A 19229-nucleotide genomic window follows, 5' to 3' on the forward strand; every position below is an offset into this window, starting at 1 on the left:
AGCCATCTTAACAAAATCTCTATTTTTGTTTTCTAAAAATCACACTGTAAATTTATTATAGTTGTAAGCAATGTCAAAATTCTTGCTATTAGGGAACCAGTGAGATATTCGAAACAATGTATATGTTTAGGAGCCATCTTTGCATGTTACAATAAAGAAATAAGACAGATTGCTGAAAAAGAGGTCGTATGCACAGTGCCTAGAAGCATATGAATTATTTAGACAATCTTTTTGCTGTTTCCTTACACATGAAGCAGTTAACTGTCTGTTTTTCAATGAATAAGTCAATAGGCAGTTACATATATGTCAGTCAGAGCCAGGTGAATTGTAAGGTTCCTTCCTGTGCTGCCAACCCTTTTTTGGAAAACTCTCTTTAGCTACTACAGTATAGTGGAAAGCTATTAACAACTGCAGTACCAAATCCTGAAGATCTCTTTCCTGGCCCACCGTAATAATGTTGTTCTATTTACTCTTCCATGGGTTCTTTCCTTATAGAGCCAACATCCTGAGTATAGTGTTATATTTTTAAAATTTTATTTTATATGGCCATGCTAGAATTTAATCAAATTCAATTTGTAATTGTATTTACCTTTCATGTATTGTCAGGAGTTACTGTGGAGCCCCCGGTGGCCAAGGGGATAAAAGCCTCGTGACTTGAAGGTTGGGTTGCTGACCTGAAAGCTGCCAGGTTCGAATCCCACCCGGGGAGAGTGCGGATGAGCTCCCTCTTATCAGCTCCAGCTCCATGCGGGGACATGAGAGAAGCCTCCCACAAGGATGGTAAACATCAAAACATCCGGGCGTCCCCTGGGCAACGTCCTTGCAGACGGCCAATTCTCTCACTCCAGAAGCAACTCCGGTTGCTCCTGACACGAAAAAAAAGGAGTTACTGTGGTATCATGGCTAACATGTTGGGCTTGAGATGAAAAGCCCATCTTAATTAAACTTTGTAGATATCCCTGGAAAGTTGCTGTGTCTGATCAACCTGATAGTCACTGAGTCTCTCTAGTTAGTGGGAAATTGCTAATGTAATGGCTCCCAAACTTAAATTGCCATATGCTATTGGAATTCAGTTGCTAGGAACTCAATGGTCATAGTGTCAGCATTCCAGGAGTCTTCAACTTCACAATAGCAATATATTTATAATATTGGAATTAGCCCCACCTTTCCATTCATCCCTGTGCTAAAAATTAGTAGGGATAAGGGCTAATATGTATTTCCAGGAGAATTGGTAGCACACAACTGTTTGTAAGCAAAATTTTCCAATTGGTTTGGGCTGGAGTACTAAGAGGATGCAAGTGGTTTAGCTTCAGCCAGTGGCCTAAAAGAGAAGATGATTACATTCGGTTGCATTGCTGAATTCTCCCCCCCGCCCCACTTCCCTAAAACCACTTCTCAATTCTTGAATTCTAAATCCCTGATAGTTGTATCTTTTTTTTGGAATTTGGTAGTTATACCTCATGTAAACATGATTCCGTCTTGTCTCTAGATACATCAAAATCTAGAGATAATTTTGAACTACAAATGGGGTTTGTTTGTTTTTTTTTGTAAAATATGCTTGTTTATGCTTCCCAGAACTTTATTTGATATTTAAGATTCCTAGAGACAGTATTTAGCTCAATACTGAGTTTTCATTCATGTACTCAGGAGGAGCAGTACACTTCATAACTCATCTGTGTCACAGATGGGATAGCTCACAAATCATGTTAATCTAGATTTATAAGCAGATCATGATAAAATGAGGGTGACCTATAGAATAAGAAGAATGACAGAACACATCTCTTCCTCTTTCTATGCCAAATATAGTCAATCCTAAAACTGAAAATATGGCAGTGTTGAGCAAGTAACTCTCCATGTTATTGACATTTTAACAGGACACTGGGCACTTAGGGGGATTTAAAAACGCAATTCTTAGTAGGTAATGTAGTTTTCCTCCAAATAGAATATTGATATTGGCTTAATATGTTTGTGTCAAATGTTAAGATTACAGAAACACATGGACAGTTTCTAGAGAGGTTGCCATGTTATCTGTTGTAGCATGTCCTGTGGCACCTTGAAGATGAACTTGTTTATTATGGCACATACTTTAGTGGAAATGAGTCAGCTTCATCAGATGCGAAGAATGTCATTCCGAGTTGGCAAAAAAGGACATGCCAGATATCCAGATATTGATAATAAAAGCTTAGAATTATGTTAAGTCTCAGGTGTAGACATGGATTCCTTGACTTGTGTTTACACAATTGAATTTCCCTTTGAAATTCCTTTGCTTGGGAATATTAGGATAACCTCAGCAGGAGAGTATCCTGGGGTTCAAGGTATCTTATTAACAGGAAGGTTATGTGTAGGATTGCAGGCTATTCATTGTTCATATGCTAATTTTAGTGCTAACATGTGTAGTGTGCAATTGCATGCTTCCTGTAACCACTCATTTTCTCTCTGTTTAGGATCCTTCAGTTACACAAGTGACAAGAAATGTACCTCCAGGATTAGATGAGTACAATCCATTCTCAGATTCTAGAACAGTAAGTGTCTATATATTTCCCTTGAAACTCCACGTCTAACAACGTTTTTGATATGAGATTTGGGATTTATCCTCATTTACAAAGAAAATTCTCCTGGGCTATGATCAGTCATGTTTTTGGCAGTTTGCTTTAACTACTCACTTGATTCTAAAAAAAATATTTGGAATTTATTTTAGAACTGGTTTAAAAAGGGAACTTAACATTGGGCAAATGTCACAGTTCCTTCTGTTAGTAATGATTGGGTGCCAACAGGATAGGACTTTGTTGGTGCAACTTGCCAATAGATGCTGTTTTTGAAATAGGTTATGAAAGGAAATAAATCCTAGACCAGGGGAGAAAGAAATGAGACAAGAATGAAGTAGTTGTGGCTAAGAAAGTCATTTATGAATGGGAGATTTAATGGATAGAACTGGGATTTCCCTATGCCTCTTACATTTCTAATCATTAAAAGCCCCATTCTGTCTCAGTCTGGTTTGACAATACAGAGGGCCCTTCCAGATCAGAGATCAAATTTTCTCCTCTTAAGCATAAGCTTCTTAAATGTAAGCTTGTGTATAATCTGCCCTAAGAAATTGATAGCATGAAACGAAAATGAAAATCTGAGATCCAAACAACTCCACAAGAAGATATCTGAGCTGTTCCTGAAAATGTGAGGGATTTTGCAGGGAATCGGAAAATGAATTTTTGAACCTATAGGACACATTCATATAGGTGGATTGAGGGCACTCTGGATCTCTGGTCTCTAAGTAAACTAGAAGCAACAGTCTCTTCAACTTTTTGGGGGATTTATGACCTTTTAAAGAAAGCCCCTTCCTGTGTCCTCACCAAACATATCTCTGAAACTGATGTTACTCAGCAAAGAAGACTTCTTTGTTACTTATCAAAATTTTAAATTTACATTCGTATAGTGACATGGTGTTGAAAGGCTCCTCATGGATCACTTAGTCCAGCCTTCTGCTCAGAACAGCCTTTCATAAGTCTAACTAGAGTAGTACATATCTTTCTATTCCCAAAAGTCCATTGAATACTTGAACGGGATCATACCCTTCCACAATGCATGCAAAAGTATCTGAAAGTGAGAACTTTTTTAGTCTCTTGTTTACACTTCAACTGTTTTCTCATTAGCATTCACTGCTTTATTCTCAAAACAGGCCCTCCCGTTAACACCTGCTTTTGCCAGCTGGAGCACCTAATTGCTACCAGTGAGCACATGCTGTATAAGCTCTTTCAATTTTATTTATTTATTTATTTATTTATTTATTTATTTGAAGCATCACTTCTTTGTTTGCCTATTCATCACCTCTTTGTTTGCCAGGTGTACTGCACTGAGAACACCTAAACAAAATGGCTGTTTTGGTACTCATACACTGGTATAACTAACTATTCCTGTGTACATAAAATGATCAGAAGTAACATGGCCACAGGTATAGTGCTTATAAAGGAAGCAAAGATTTGGAGATAGTGGCTAATTCTATCCAGAAAATTTTGTTTGCTTTCATTCCCCATTGTTTCATCACCATAGAGGTAGTGCGGCTACTAATGTAGTGCATCAAAATGTTTTGTTCCCTTTCATTTTATTGTGATTTTCCTTTTATGGCTATATTCTTAAACCTATATTTTCAAATATAGGAAGGGTTCAAAGTAAGACATGTTTGGACAATTCCGGTAATGGAAAACATTTGCAAGTTTTCAAAGAAAATTGAGTTCTTTTTTTGTGTGTGTGGGGGGGGGGGGGTCACAAGATAGTGGTAAAGATGACTGGCTTGGTTTGTGATTTTATACAAGTTCCATGATTATATTATAATTATCTCATTTCTCCCTATATGGGATGCTCCTTGCTGAGTAGGTATACCAACATATTTTATGACCACCCGTAGTAGTTAACAAAAAGAATAAAACAAATTCAAAAGTGAATGCATAATGGTTAAAATTCTATTTCAAAAGTACAGGACCAAAAGTACAATTAAACTGTCCGTAACTGGCATACTACCAGTTATCTTTGGGGATGTGGACCCCTATAGGAGGCTCTTCATTGAAGATATTATCAAATGGTTAAGTAGATGTGGAGGCAGGGGGTCCTCTGTGATCCTAAGCTCTGAAAGGCTTTAGGTCAAGAACACTGCTTTGAATATGACTTTAAAAATGACCAAAGCCAGTGCAGCTGGAGTAGTACTGGTAGAATAAGGTCATACTATTTAGTCTTTAATTTGGTAGCAATAAACATAGTTTTTAGTCATTTTCAGTGCATGCCCATAATATTGCTGTTGTTACTACATGCCTTCAAGTCATTTCTGACTTACGATGATCTTTTCATGGCATTTTCTTGGCAAGGTTTATTCAGAAGGGGTTTGCCTTCTCTTCCTCTAGTGCAGTGATTCTCAAGTTGGGGTCCCCAGATGTTTTTGGCCTTCAGCTCCCAGAAATCCCAACAGTTGGTAAATTGGCTGGGATTTCTGGGAGTTGTAGGCTAAAAACATCTGGGGACCCCAGGTTGAGAACCACTGCTCTAGTGCTTGTTTTAAGATGTTTTATTAAATTTCCAAGCACTAACCTTTTTATTAGACCACTTTTTATATAAGTAGGATGGACTGTCTTGTGTACTGTTCATCAGAACATATGCTTTAGTTGGTAATTTATTCCTTAAAACCTTGTGATCTCAACTGCAGACAATCTTAATTGAGTTTATACATTTTCATAAATTTGTCCAATTGCTTTAGATATGTTCCTTATGTTGTCTATTTGAAAAACACAGTTGTGGCTGTATGAACTAATGCTTGCAAGATCAGTCCCTTTGTGATGAACTATAACTGTTTACAGGCTGCTTTTTTGCTTGAATGCAGGGATGGGAAAAATTCAGTTCTCCACAGATGCTCTTATGCCCCTACCCCCCATTTTTTGGAACGTTTTTAAAGAGAAAAGATACTCTACATCCCCTAGGGCAGACCTGCACAATCTTTGACCCTCCAAGTGTTTGGTTATACAGACCATCTCTCAGAAGCCTTAGCCAGCTTGTCTAATGCTTCTAGAGCAATTCCCCACAACCTGTGGTCAGGAATTCTGGGGAGCTAAAGTCCAAATCATTTGGAGGGCCACAGGTTGTGCAGACCTGCTCTAGGGTATTGCCATATTTATACACCCCTGTTTGGCATTTGGTCGAAGAAAAAGGGATTAAAATTACAGGGTCAATTGAAAACATGACTGAACCCTGCCATACATTTCTTGCAACCTCATCATAAAGCCCTGGCAAAGTATCCTGCTTTTCCAGACTTCTGGGGAGAAAAGGGGGAGCAGCAAGGCGTATCTATTGCCCCATACACAGCTCCTCCTTGGCAACACTTTCCCAATCACATGGCCCCATTCTGGTTCCATTGGAGCTAGCACTACCCTGTTTCCCTTAAAATAAGACATCCCCAGAAAATAAGACCTAGTAGAGGTTTTGCTGAATTGCTAAATATAAGGCCTCCCCTGAAAGTAAGACATGCCCACCAAACACAACACCAGAGCATGCAGGATCGGTAAATGTATGTACCATAAAGTGTTGTAGTAGCAACAATAAATTCTTGTTAGGATTCAGTTTGTCTGGTTATGCTGGTTTATGATGACAGCTACAGTACAGTATATAATAAATGTTCATTTTTTTGTTCAACAATAAATGTGAATTCTTCTTCATGGAAAAATAAGACATCCCCTGAAAATAAGACCTAGAGCCTCTTTGGGAGCAAAAATTAATATAAGACACTGTCTTATTTTTGGGGAAACACGGTATGATAATTTCATGAGTTTTCCTTGCTAAGGTTATGGAAGTTATACAGCCTGATGTTATGCCCTAAGATGTCTCTTTGGGTGTTAACAAAGAGGCTATTTATAGGACGGAAATAGCAGCAAAAGAAGAAAAATCATTTGGAATTTGATCAAAAACAATGTAGAATTAAGTGATATGAAGATCTATTGTCAAAAGGTTATACTTTCCTGTGGTAGTCATACAGACAAATATTTGAAAGGTTTTAAATGGATAAAAATGCTTGGCTTTGAAAAGAGTAAATATGAATTTGAAATTAAATTATGGGCAGATTGTGAACATTTGATAGGCTGGATGCATAAAATTGAATTGAAAGAAGAACAAGTTAAAGATCATAAATATAGTGGGCTCATAGTTTTGGATAAAGTATACAAATAGAACAATGGAAAATGTAGTCAAAGGGATTGAAATATACATTATGTTGGGATCTTAAAGCAAATTTTTACAAAGTGATATCTCATTAATATATGATTCCAAAGGAAATAGCAAAAAAATAAAAAGGGGCTTTAGATATATATTGGAAATGTGAACATCAGGTTGGGACCTTTTTACCACATGTGGAAGACTTGTGGAAAGACTAAGAAATTTTGGAGTCAAATACACAATTTGATAGAGAGGACTTAGAATTTTAGCATCCCGTTGAAACTGAATATTTTAGATATTGGGATGATGAATGATCAAATAGAGAATAACATGAATGCTACTGTGATACATGGTCATTGCAGCAAGATTAGTGTATGCCCAGAAAAGGGAAAATAACATAATTCCAGGCTGTTGGAAACTGAACGCTGAAATGGGCAGAGTATCAACACTGCTAAAGCAGAAATCAGTGGCAAGGTTTTCAAAAGACTGGGAACCATTTATTTTCTTTTTTGCAGAAAAGACAGAATAACATGTTAACTATAGGTTTTGATAATTAATAGGTTTGCTTAAACTGCTGAAGTATATGAATATTAATTATAGTGGGAGAATTTATTTTATATAGTAGGATGTAAGTTGGAAGTTAATTGTAAATTACTTTATTTCTGTTTTTTCTTCCTATTTTTTATTTCTCCTTTTTGTTTGTATATTTCTCACTATTTTATTGAGTTGAAAATGATGTAATACAAATATTATTTCAAAATATACCAGGAGAATAAAGCTATTAAAGTTGCTGTCCTGTGGTCTCACAAAGAGGAAAGATTGTTTGTGATTGGACTAGTAGATTGGCCCTCATAGTCTTTGTCTTGATTGGAATGTAAATCTTTGCAAACTTTCCCTGCTGCTGTCAGTACTACAGTGGCATGAAGTACTGTTCCTTTATCGTCCACTCATAATTGTGATACAAGAATATACCAGCCCAGGAACTCTTCTACTACCCACTTAACCCGCCATGGATTCTCCTTTCCCTGCTGTCTTAGGTTGGAAATGGAAGCCAGTACTATTGAGCAGACATAAACAATAATTACTCAATGCCATAAAGAAAATATGGGTTCATAGAATCGTCTGATAACTGTCAGTCATCTGCAAAAACCTGCATCACCTAAAACAATGGGGGGCAGTTAATATGTAGATTGTTGATGTGATTAATCTGTGTTCAGTTAATTGATAAAGATTTGTTTTAGTGGAATTACAGCCCTGTAGCTGTAGCCTTGTAGCACTTACTGCTGTTAACACTACTATTGTAGAATTACTGTAGTGGTGCAGGATGTAACTTTCAGCCATTCCCCTTCTAATGGATTATTACAGATTAAAAATATTTCATTAGGGCAGTTTGCCTGAAAAACCAATAGAATAAAAACATGGTGTGCATTTAAGTGCCACACATCCCTATAATAATAAGTCAGACTCCTGAGCACAAGTTTTATAAGCACATTCTGCTGAATATACTCACAAAACTATTCAGTGCTTCTTCTTTATTCAGATAAGATCTTTGTAGCAGGAAAGGCCACAGAGACAATATGGGGATGGGGTCTTGACCCTTTGGACCCTCATCCCTTCTTGTTTGTCCTTCTTATGTTGCAGGGCTGTTCTAAAATGTGTGTTCTAAAATAAATGTCATTGGAGACCTGGTGGCACAGTGGGTTAAACCTCTGAGCTGATGAACTTGTTGACCGAAAGGTTGATTATTCAAATCCAGGGAGCGGAGCAAGCTTCCGCTATTAGCCCCAGCTTCTGCCAACCTAGCAGTTCAAAAATATGCAAATGTGAGTAGATCAATAGGTACCACTTCTGTGGGAAGGTAACGGTGCTGCATGCAGTCAAGCTGGCCACATGCCCTAGGAGGTGTCTACGGACAACGCCAGCGGACATGACTAAACTTAATGTTGGGAAAACCTTTACCTTTATTTTAAGATAAATGTCTAGTTCACAGATGCTAAGAACAGAAAGCTATCTTATATTTCCTTTGAGAAAATAAAAATAAACATTTCTAACTTACGTTTTTATCAAACAGAAGAAAAAAAGTGTTTTGTGGTAATAGATAAAAGATGGTATGCAGTAACATGTGTCTAGCAGTTTGGAACCTGATGGCTCTATTTTGTTAACTCTCCCATCCTCCAAACTTGAGATGACTAAAATTTTTAAGCTTTCAATGAGAAGAACAGTGTCTTATATCTGTATATTGTGTTATCCCCATCATGTGAAGGCCCTCTGTTTCTGTAGTACATGCAGTAACTAATTAGGTCAATATGTATCTTCTTGTCAGACTCTGAGAAAAAGTTGCTGTTTTCTCCTCTCTGTACACAGCTATGTGTAAGCACTGCAGCTGGGAGCTTATTTCTATGGTTTGAGTTTGAATGGAGTCTTAGAATTGTCTGTGTGTGAGTGCAATAAGCTAAAAGGAAAGTTCTGATCTATTTGGCATGCTAATTAATGCAGGAAAAAAGATCTCAATTGTTCTTGGAGTTTCTGTGCTGAGCTATTTTAAGTAAACTATACTGCATAAGCTCTGAAACTTAATATCTCTTACATCTTAGTGATTGTGTTAGCCTCAGCCTGCATTGTGTATTGCACCCATATGTTCAGTGCTTGAAACATTATAGCAGATATTAGACTTCATTGCTTAAAGCAACACAACACATCAAGATACATCCCCCCCAGAAGATAAGAGGGAATAATTTTGCTTACTGATATGTTTTTTACTTGTTTTTTGGTGTTTGTGAAATGAACCAAAAATGGAGCTTGTGATTAAGGATTCAAACCAGAACCATTGTGAATGTTTGGTGTTAAGTATGTATCAGAGTCAACAACTGACAGATTTTACAATATTCTTTCTGCATTAAGTTTTTTGCTTATATAAAATTATTTGTAAAGATCCCTTTCAACTCTCAACTGCTCATGGAAAGACTGCTTACAGCTTAGCTAAAATTCAGGGGGGGGGGGGGAATCTAGTGCAAGGCTGTCAGAACCCTGCTACTAGAGCCTGTATGTGGCTCTGAGTTTCAGGGTCACTGACATTGATAAGACACCTGCGTTTCAGGACTCGGAGAAGAAACGGCTGCTGGACTTGGCGGGGAATTTGCGCGGGGTTTTACTGAGCGGGAAGAGACTTTTCAAATGAGGGGGAGGGTATATAAAGGATGGTTGGCCGGAGTCTCCCATTCTTGGCTTTTCTGATGTTTATGTTTCCTGCAGTAAAGTTTCTGGTGATATCACAGAGAGTCTCGTGTGTTCATTCAGGAGCGGCTGTGGTGAGCTGACACTAAGCCAAGAAGATAGACACCATCCCGCTGTAGCGGTGAGGTGTAACATGCAAGTGGAGGATGAAGAGCTCTTGGGCGCAGGAGGAGGAAGGTCGGGAAGGGCCACTCCCGAGCCGGACGCTGAGTTCCACCAGCTGGCGGCCCTGGCGTCATCCACCGCTTATGCCCAGCCAAATGGGGTAACCCAGAGGCGTGGAGTGGTGCGGGGAGACAGCACCGGAGGAGAGGAAGGTTCACCTTCCCCAGGCCCACAAAGGATGGTGTTTCTGGAGGAGAGGATGTCGGCGATGGAGACCACCCTGGCAGTGATGTCGAGGGCGATGGAGCGCCTGGCGTTTTTGGCGGAGCCAGAGAGAGGAAGGGAACTTCGGGCTGGCTCAATGTGGGACGTGAGCGTGGGAAGCAGCCAGGGCTTTGCAGACCTTCCAGCACCGAAGGGAAGGGAAATGCGAAAGGAGCCCGGCGCCCGGCCCAAGACCCAAACAAGCCTGACGCGGGGGGAGGAGAGTGACGACGAAGGGGAAAAGCCTCCGAGAATCCCGGCTACGCTCCCAGCTGAGACCCTAGTGCCCCTGGCGAATGCCGGGCGTGGCACAGGGCAAAGAGAAACAGCAGCGGGGCCCACTGGTCCGCAAGGGGGCTTGCGACGGGCGGAGAATTGGGGATTGCCACCACAGGGACCCCTACCGAGACGAGAGGAACTAAGGATCGAGTTTGGGGGAGAGTCCTCTGAACTGGATTTTTTCCTTACCACGGTGAGGGGCTATATGGAGGACAATGCTCACACTTTTAGAATGGAATCCAGCCGGATACGGGCCATTGGTGCAGTGTTGAAGAGGGGAGCGGCTAGCTGGTACGTTCAGCTGCACGCGCGGCGCGACCCATGTCTGGGGTCAGTCCGACGCTTTATGGGGGCCCTGGAGACCCGTTTCCGAGATCCATTGGAGCAAATCCGGGCGAGGGAGAAATTGAAGACCGTCTCCCAGGGGCAGAGGTCGGTATCTGAGTATGCGGAGGAGTTCCAATGCCTCGCCGAAAAGGTGCCGGAATGGTCTGCAGTGACAAAGATGGAACTCTTCAAGGAGGGGCTCAGGCGGGAGATCCTCTCCTGGGCGGTGCATCGTGATGAGCCTGACACACTGCGCGGATGGATTCAGCTGGCGGGGCGCGTCGAGACATCGCTGGCCCAGGCGAGGAGGCACCGAGGAGCGCTACAGCAACGGCCGCAGATGAAAGAGGGGAGCCGGAAGGAGGGATCAGCCCCAGCCGGGAGGAGAGCGGAGCCGACAGGGAACGTGGGCGCCAGCAGGAGTGGCTGCTTTGTGTGCGGCCGGTTGGGCCACAGAGCTGCCGAGTGCTGGCAGAGAAAAGGGGAAAGCGGAGGCCAGCCCAAACCAAGAGCCGTGGCAGGAAAATGCGCCGAGGAAGAAACACCGATGAGGCACCATTCGGGGGGGTTGGTAAGTCAGGACAAAGCTATGATAGTGGTCCCCATTCAGCTTGAAAATGGCAGCAAACAAGCAACTTGCAAAGCGTTTGTGGATTGTGGATGTTCCAGGAACATCATTTCCCCTGAATTAGCCGAGGGATTGGGATGCGAAAGAACGAACCTAGAATCCCCAATAGCATTTTCGCAGTTGGACGGATCCACAGCATCAGGATCGTTAGCTAGGTACAGTGCCGAAGATGTAAAGTGTAAGATAGGGAGTTGGGAAGGAAAGGTGTCATTTGTGATATCACAAATAGCCAGCTATAATGTTATACTAGGCATGCCGTGGCTGGGGCAGGCCAACCCGCAAATCAACTGGGAGGATAAGAGCATGATTTTCGGGATGAATTTGGAAGAAGGGAGCCAGGAAGTTGAGAGGGAGCCGGGGAAAAGGGGGGAGGAAGACTCTATCAGAATAGCAGAACTGGCAGATAAATTACCCCCAGAGTATCGGGATTTTGTGGACGTGTTTGACGAGAAGGAAGCAGACAATTTCCCACCGAAGCGGAGAGTTGAAGTGAAAATAGAGCTAGTCCCAGGAGCAGAGCTTCCCAAGGCAAAGATATACCCGATGTCGGCTAGGGAAAAGGAGGAACTGAGAAAGTACATTGATAAAAACCTAGCGAGGGGTTTCATAGAACCTTCGAACTCCCCTTTAGGGGCACCTGTGTTGTTTAGGCGGAAAAAGGACCAAACGCTGAGGCTCTGCATTGACTACAGGGGCCTGAATGCAATCAGTACTGTAAATAAATACCCCCTACCCTTAGTGAAGGACTTGATCGCCCAGTTATCGGAGGGACAGATATTCACTAAATTGGATTTAATTGAGGCTTACCATAAATTGCAGATCAAACCAGAGGACAGGTGGAAGACGGCCTTCTCCTGCGCCTTCGGATTATTCAATTATTGTGTGCTCCCATTCGGTTTATGCGGGGGAGGGGCCGCGTTCATGCAATTAATCAACGAAGTGTTGCATCCATTATTGTACAAGGGAGTCTTTATTTTTTTAGATGACATATTGATAATGTCTCGGACTAAGGAGCAACACGTAGAACTAGTCAGGGAAGTCCTACAAAAGTTGAGGGAAGCGAAGCTGTATGCGAAGCTTGCCAAGTGCGAGTTCAATAAAGACCAGATAGACTTTCTGGGGTATAGGATTTCCTCCCAGGGAGTGACGATGGACCCTGCGAAGGTGGAAGACGTGAGGGGGTGGGAAGCCCCCAGAACACGGAAGCAGCTGCAATCCTTCCTGGGGTTCGCAAACTTCTATAGAACATTTATCAAGGACTTTGCGCGCCTCACTTTGCCGTTAACGGATTTGTTAAAGACTAAAGGCAGGGGAGAAACAGCCAAAGTGAAGGCCCCAGGGGCCAAACTGACCTGGACAATAGAATGCCAGGAAGCTTTCGAAGCCCTTAAAAAGCGTTTTACTGAGGAGCCTGTCCTACAGCACCCTGATATGTCTAAGGCCTTTGTACTACATTGCGATGCGTCAGACCGGGCATATGGGGCAGTTCTGCTGCAGAAAGACGAGGGGGGGAACCTGAAGCCATGTGGCTATCTGTCGAAAAAGTTTAGCGATACAGAAAAAAACTGGCCGATTTGGGAGAGAGAAGCCTTAGCGATTCTGAAAGCACTAGAGTGCTGGAGACACTTTCTGGAAGGAAGTGGAACACCGTTTGAGGTGTGGACTGATCATAGAAATTTACAGTATCTAAGATCCCCTCGTAAACTATCAGCGAAGCAGATTAGATGGGCCCAATATTTCAGCCGTTTTGATTTCAGACTCAAGTTCTTCCAGGGGAAACACAACATACTCGCTGACGCTCTCTCTCGGATGCCTCAGCACGGGGGAGGAATTTAGGAATCTGAGGGGAGCCTTTTCCTAGATAAGCAATGGGGCCTGGCAGTACTGACTCGAGCACAAGCGGCCAAAGAAAACAAACGTACTGCCATTTCCACGGGGGGAGGAGAAATATGGGAGGAAGAGTTGAAGCGAGCATATGGAATGGACAAATGGTTACAAACGAACAAAGAACAGGGAGAACTGTGTGGGGATTTGGTGTTTGTAAATAAGAAATTGTATATTCCTGAATGTTTAAGACAAGAAATGTTAAGGAAGTGCCACGATAACAAGGGTGCAGGTCATCTAGGCCCCACCAGGACTATTAAACTGTTGGCCAAACAATGCTGGTGGCCCGGAATGAGGAAAGACGCCAGGGGGTACGTCACGCAGTGTGAATTATGTGCAGAGGGAAAAACACCACCTGGGAAGCCCCAGGGGCTATTGCAGAAGGTGGTGGAGCCCATGAGGCCATGGGAATGCGTGGCAATGGATTTTGTAGGCGAACTACCCCCCAGCAGAGGCCACAGATACATTTGGACAATATTGGACTTATTCTCAAAACAGGCACACTTTGTGGCCCTGCCAAAACTCCCCTCGGCTGAAAAGCTCGCTGATTTGTATGTGAAGCATGTATATCGCCTACATGGGTGTCCCGACAAAATAATTAGCGACCGGGGAGTCCAATTCACTGCAAAATTTTGGGGAAAATTCTTACAGCTGTTAGGAGCGGAAAGGAATCTGAGCTCGGCTTTTCATCCCGCAACCAACGGGGGGGTCGAACGTACCCAACAGACACTGTGCCAATTCTTGAGGATGTACACCAATTATAGACAGGACGATTGGGCGGACCTTCTTCCGTTTGCTGAGATGGCTTTTAACGGGGCCGTACATTCGGCCACAGGTCGTGCCCCATTCGAAATAGTATACGGACAGGAGGTGGCACCTTTCCCCCGGCTACCCGAGTGGAAGGAAGGTGAGGGCCAGACCGACAAGGAATGGCCGGCCAAAATTAAGCAAGGGTGGCAGACCGTGGTGGAGGCATTGCGGGAAACACAAAAGAAGTACAAGCTCTTTGCAGATCGTAGGCGCCGAGAGGGGGACAAATTGGGCGAAGGAGATCTGGTTTGGCTGAGCACAAAAAACCTGAAATTGGGGTTCCCATCTAAGAAATTGGCTCCACGCTATATAGGGCCGTTCAGGGTAGCGAAAAGAATAAACGAAGTGACCTATGAGCTGAGGCTACCCAAGGACCTAGGAAAGGTACACCCGGTATTCCATTGCAGCCTGTTAAAAAAGTATAAAGGAACTCTGGACAGCGGAGAACAATAGTTGTGTTTAATCTTTTCCTTCCAGGACGAAGGGGAGGAGGACGCCATGTCAGAACCCTGCTACTAGAGCCTGTATGTGGCTCTGAGTTTCAGGGTCACTGACATTGATAAGACACCTGCGTTTCAGGACTCGGAGAAGAAACGGCTGCTGGACTTGGCGGGGAATTTGCGCGGGGTTTTACTGAGCGGGAAGAGACTTTTCAAATGAGGGGGAGGGTATATAAAGGATGGTTGGCCGGAGTCTCCCATTCTTGGCTTTTCTGATGTTTATGTTTCCTGCAGTAAAGTTTCTGGTGATATCACAGAGAGTCTCGTGTGTTCATTCAGGAGCGGCTGTGGTGAGCTGACACAAGGCATTTTTTACAGACTCGTTATTTTTTGGTCTTTTACTTTCATGCTCTGCATCCTATGATGATACCATTTTGCTGAAGCTGAACATGTTTCGTTCTTGTCCATGCTTGAATGGGGATTGATACTTACCACCTTATGTTCTTGTGATGGAGGAAAGTTAGGATATAAATGTATGAAGTAAATCAATTCTAGACATTTTATGGTGCTGTACAGACAGAGTTTTTCTCTAACTTGCCATGCAAGTGTTCCAATAATAGCCTTATTGCAGTTTCCCCTTCCAGTTCTTTGGTATTATCTATTTATATATTTATAAAAAATTCTGCATATCTTGTATTTGTGATAGGATCCCAAGTATTCTTGGGGTGTTTATATGCCTCTTGTCAAGTCCCCGTTTTGAGTTTACCTGTAGTTCTGAAAATAATCCATTCCACAATTGTACAGTTCTAAGGGAGATATTAGCTCTGTATTCAAGTACATATTTTACAAACAGGTCTCAGCTTTAATCTTCAGCCTTTCCAAATAAAAGGAATCAACTAGCATGTTAAATGGAAAGTGTATTGAGCACCTGGAGAGCTGTCATCACTCAAGAGTAAATAATTCTAGGCAGAATAAGACAACAGTTTGCCCTAATATGGGCCAGCTTCTTAGATCCCTTTTTTAAAAACTTATACAGGGTATGTAATATTAAATAATTCCAGTTCATATTTTAAATTCTCAGTCTTTTCCTAATATTAAAAAAACACCACATGTACTTAAGTCTAATGCTCACATTTTTTTGTTAAATTGCATCACTAAAATTGAGCTTCGTACTAGATTTGATAGTTCATATAATCATGCACATAAACCTGTCTGTTCTGTTGGGCAAGAGATCCCAGCTGGGGACAGAGGGGGAGAGGCAGCGGTGGTCATGAAAGAGGCTGGTGGGAAGGCCAGACAAAGAAACATGGATTCTCAGCAGCTTTTTCACAGGCCTCTCGTCACATTTGACAGCAAATCCTTTTTTTTTTTTTTTTGTAATGCACACCTTCAAAATTGAGGTGCACATTACATTTGATGGCACGTTATTCCCGAGTAAAGATAATATCACAAACTCAGGCACACAGTAAACTGGGATGTCTCTTGATGATAGGATGTTTTATTTCTTCCAGCTTTAGTTAAATCCACATATACAATAAATATATTGCACCTTCCAAGAGAGCCAAAGAACATCAGCAGCAGCAAGCTTGGAGGAAAAGGCAGTGTTTGTCTGCTGCAGGCTGCCTTTGACCTCAGCTCCTGGTGACTGGTTTCTTACAGACTCAGGCCCTAACTGCCTGGCTGAAGCAAGGCTCAGCAGAAACACCTGCTGCCTCCAGAGGTTGGGGCATAAAGGGAGGATGCTGGCAGGGGCCCAGTCACCCAGCATCTTCTAAGAGAGCCACAGAAGACCTTAAGATCATGTGGGGAGGGAGGGCCGGCTGAGTAGTGTTTATCTAGATGCTGGTTTTTTATGTTTTAATATCTTAATGTTAACGATTTTAAGTTGTATTTATATGTTGATTGTTTCTATTGATTTAATGTTATATTTTATTTGCTTTGTATAATGAGGCACTGAATTTTTGCCTAGATGTATGTTGCACGCCCCTCTGAGTCCCCTGTGGGGTGAGAAGAGCAGGATAGAAATGAAGTTAATAATAATAATAATAATTATTATTATTATTATTATTATTATTATTGTGCGGTTTTCTGGCATTGTGTATTTCTGCCGCTTCTGTGACTGTTCATTTGGGTTTTGATGATTCCGTAGCCCACTTGTCGATGGATGTCCAGAATCAGCAGCATCCACCACGGTCCTTTTTATCCTGGGCGACGACCGAGCCAGTATAGACTTCGTTTGGGTTTGATTCTCCATAATTCTAATGGGTTAGGTGCTCTTAGTTCTGCTCCTCAGCTGAGGCCTCTCTGGCTTGGTTGGACCTGCCGGTAGTTACACTACCGCCAGCACAGCCCTCAGTCATCATTGGAGCAGGTGAGCCCCCCCACCACGTCAAGGTGGCACCTGCGGAGGGGGTGAAAGGTATGAAGCCAGAATCATCCAGTACAGACAAAATCAACTGTTTCAATCAGACCAAAGACGGTTCTACCGGAGTCTGAACCAAACAGCAGACACAGTAACCATAAAACCAGAGAAAACTGCAACAACGAAGTTCTGGAAAGAACTTTGGGAAAACAATAAAAACTACAACAAAAACGCTGGGTGGATAAAGGAGTTTGAAGGAAAATTCTCACAGAACAAAATGGAACTAATGGAAATAACAACTGAAATGATCAGCAAACGAGTGCAAAAAGTCAAGAACTGGACATCGCCTGGTAGTGATCAACTTCATGGATTTTGGCTCAAACATCTGATTAGTTTACATGGAAAAATGGCCCAACAATTCAATGAGATGCTGCAGAAAGGAAGTATCAGTGAATGGCTAACAACTGGAAGAACATATCTGATACAAAAGGATCCAGCAAAAGGAGCAGCACCAGGAAACTACAGGCCAATAACGTGTCTGCCCACTATGTTTAAACTACTGACTGGCATCATAGCTGACAGAATTCAAGACTATCTTGAAGAAAAAAACATCTTGCCAGATGAACAGAAAGGCAACAAACGGAAAAGCAGGGGCACAAAAGACCAGTTATTGATTGACAAAATGATCCTGGAGAACTGTAAGAGCCGAAAAGCTAATCTTCACATGACGTGGATTGACTACAAAAAGGCCTTTGACTCACTCCCACACAGCTGGATCATCAAGTGCCTGGATGCCATCGGGATTTGTAAAAATGTTGGCACCTTCATTGAAAACATGATGGAGCACTGGAAAACTGAACTGTTTGTTGGAAATGAAAGCTATGGACTTGTCAACATCAGAAGAGGAATTTTCCAGGGAGATTCATTGTCCCCTCTGCTTTTCATTATTGCCATGATCCCTCTGTCAACAATCTTACAAAAAACAAATCTCGGCTACCAAACATCTAAGAATTCTCACAAAATTTCACATTTGATGTACATGGATGACCTGAAGCTATATGGGAAAACAGAAACTGAAATTCAGTCTCTGACCAACACTGTCCGAATTTTTAGCACTGATATCAACATGGAGTTTGGTTTGGACAAATGTTCGACAGTGGCATTGAAGAAGGGAAAAATCATTGAAAGTGAGGGCATCAATATGCCCAATGGCCAAACAATAAAGTGTCACCAGCCAGAGGCCTATAAATATCTGGGCATATTACAGCTGGACAACATCAAGCATGAACATGTGAAACCTGTGGTCAGCAAAGAATACACACAAAGGGTCAGAAAAATTCTCAAAAGCAAGCTCAATGGAGGCAACACCATCAAGGCCATAAACACCTGGGCCATACCTGTCATAAGATATACTGCTGGCATCATAAACTGGACACAGATGGAACTGGACAATTTGGACAGAAAAACAAGAAAACTCATGACCATCCATCATTCCCTGCACCCCCGCAGCGATGTTGACCGGCTCTATCTGCCTAGAAGATCAGGGGGCAGAGGACTCTTACAAGTCAAACAAGCAGTCAAAGAAGAAGAACATGCCCTGGTAGAATACGTAAAGCAAAGTGAAGAACCTGCTTTGATTGAAGTCAAAAATCAGAAACTCCTTAAAGCACTGCAGACAAAAAACCAGTACAAGAAAACCACACTACAAACTAGAGCTGACAACTGGCACAACAAAACATTGCATGGAAAGTTCCTTGACAAAATTGAAGGAAAAGCTGATAAGGAGAAGACCTGGCTCTGGCTCACAAATGGGACCCTGAAGAAGGAGACAGAAGGCCTGATCCTTGCAGCCCAGGAGCAAGCCATCAGGACAAATGCAATTAAGGCCAAGATCGAAAAATCAGCTGATGACCCAAAATGCAGACTGTGCAAGGAAACCGATGAAACCATTGATCATATCCTCAGCTGCTGTAAGAAAATTGCACAGACAGACTACAAACAGAGGCACAACTATGTGGCCCAAATGATTCATTGGAACTTATGCCTCAAATACCACCTGCCAGCAGCAAAGAACTGGTGGGATCACAAACCTGCAAAAGTATTGGAAAATGAGCAAGCAAAGATACTGTGGGACTTCCGAATCCAGACTGACAAAGTTCTGGAACACAACACACCAGACATCACAGTTGTGGAAAAGAACAAGGTTTGGATC

General features: G+C 42.3%; 1 protein-coding gene across 1 annotated transcript in view; it reads left to right on the forward strand.

The window, feature by feature from the left end:
* Nucleotides 1–19229, forward strand: part of scamp1 (secretory carrier membrane protein 1) — a 59938-nt gene that overhangs the window by 17788 nt on the left and 22921 nt on the right. The window contains exon 2 of the mRNA XM_062972351.1: nt 2445–2522. Within this exon, the coding sequence (XP_062828421.1) occupies nt 2445–2522 (78 nt within the window). The remainder of the gene's footprint in view (nt 1–2444; nt 2523–19229) is intronic.

Source organism: Anolis carolinensis, chromosome 2, assembly GCF_035594765.1.
Source record: "Anolis carolinensis isolate JA03-04 chromosome 2, rAnoCar3.1.pri, whole genome shotgun sequence".
Classification (NCBI taxonomy): domain Eukaryota; kingdom Metazoa; phylum Chordata; class Lepidosauria; order Squamata; family Dactyloidae; genus Anolis; species Anolis carolinensis.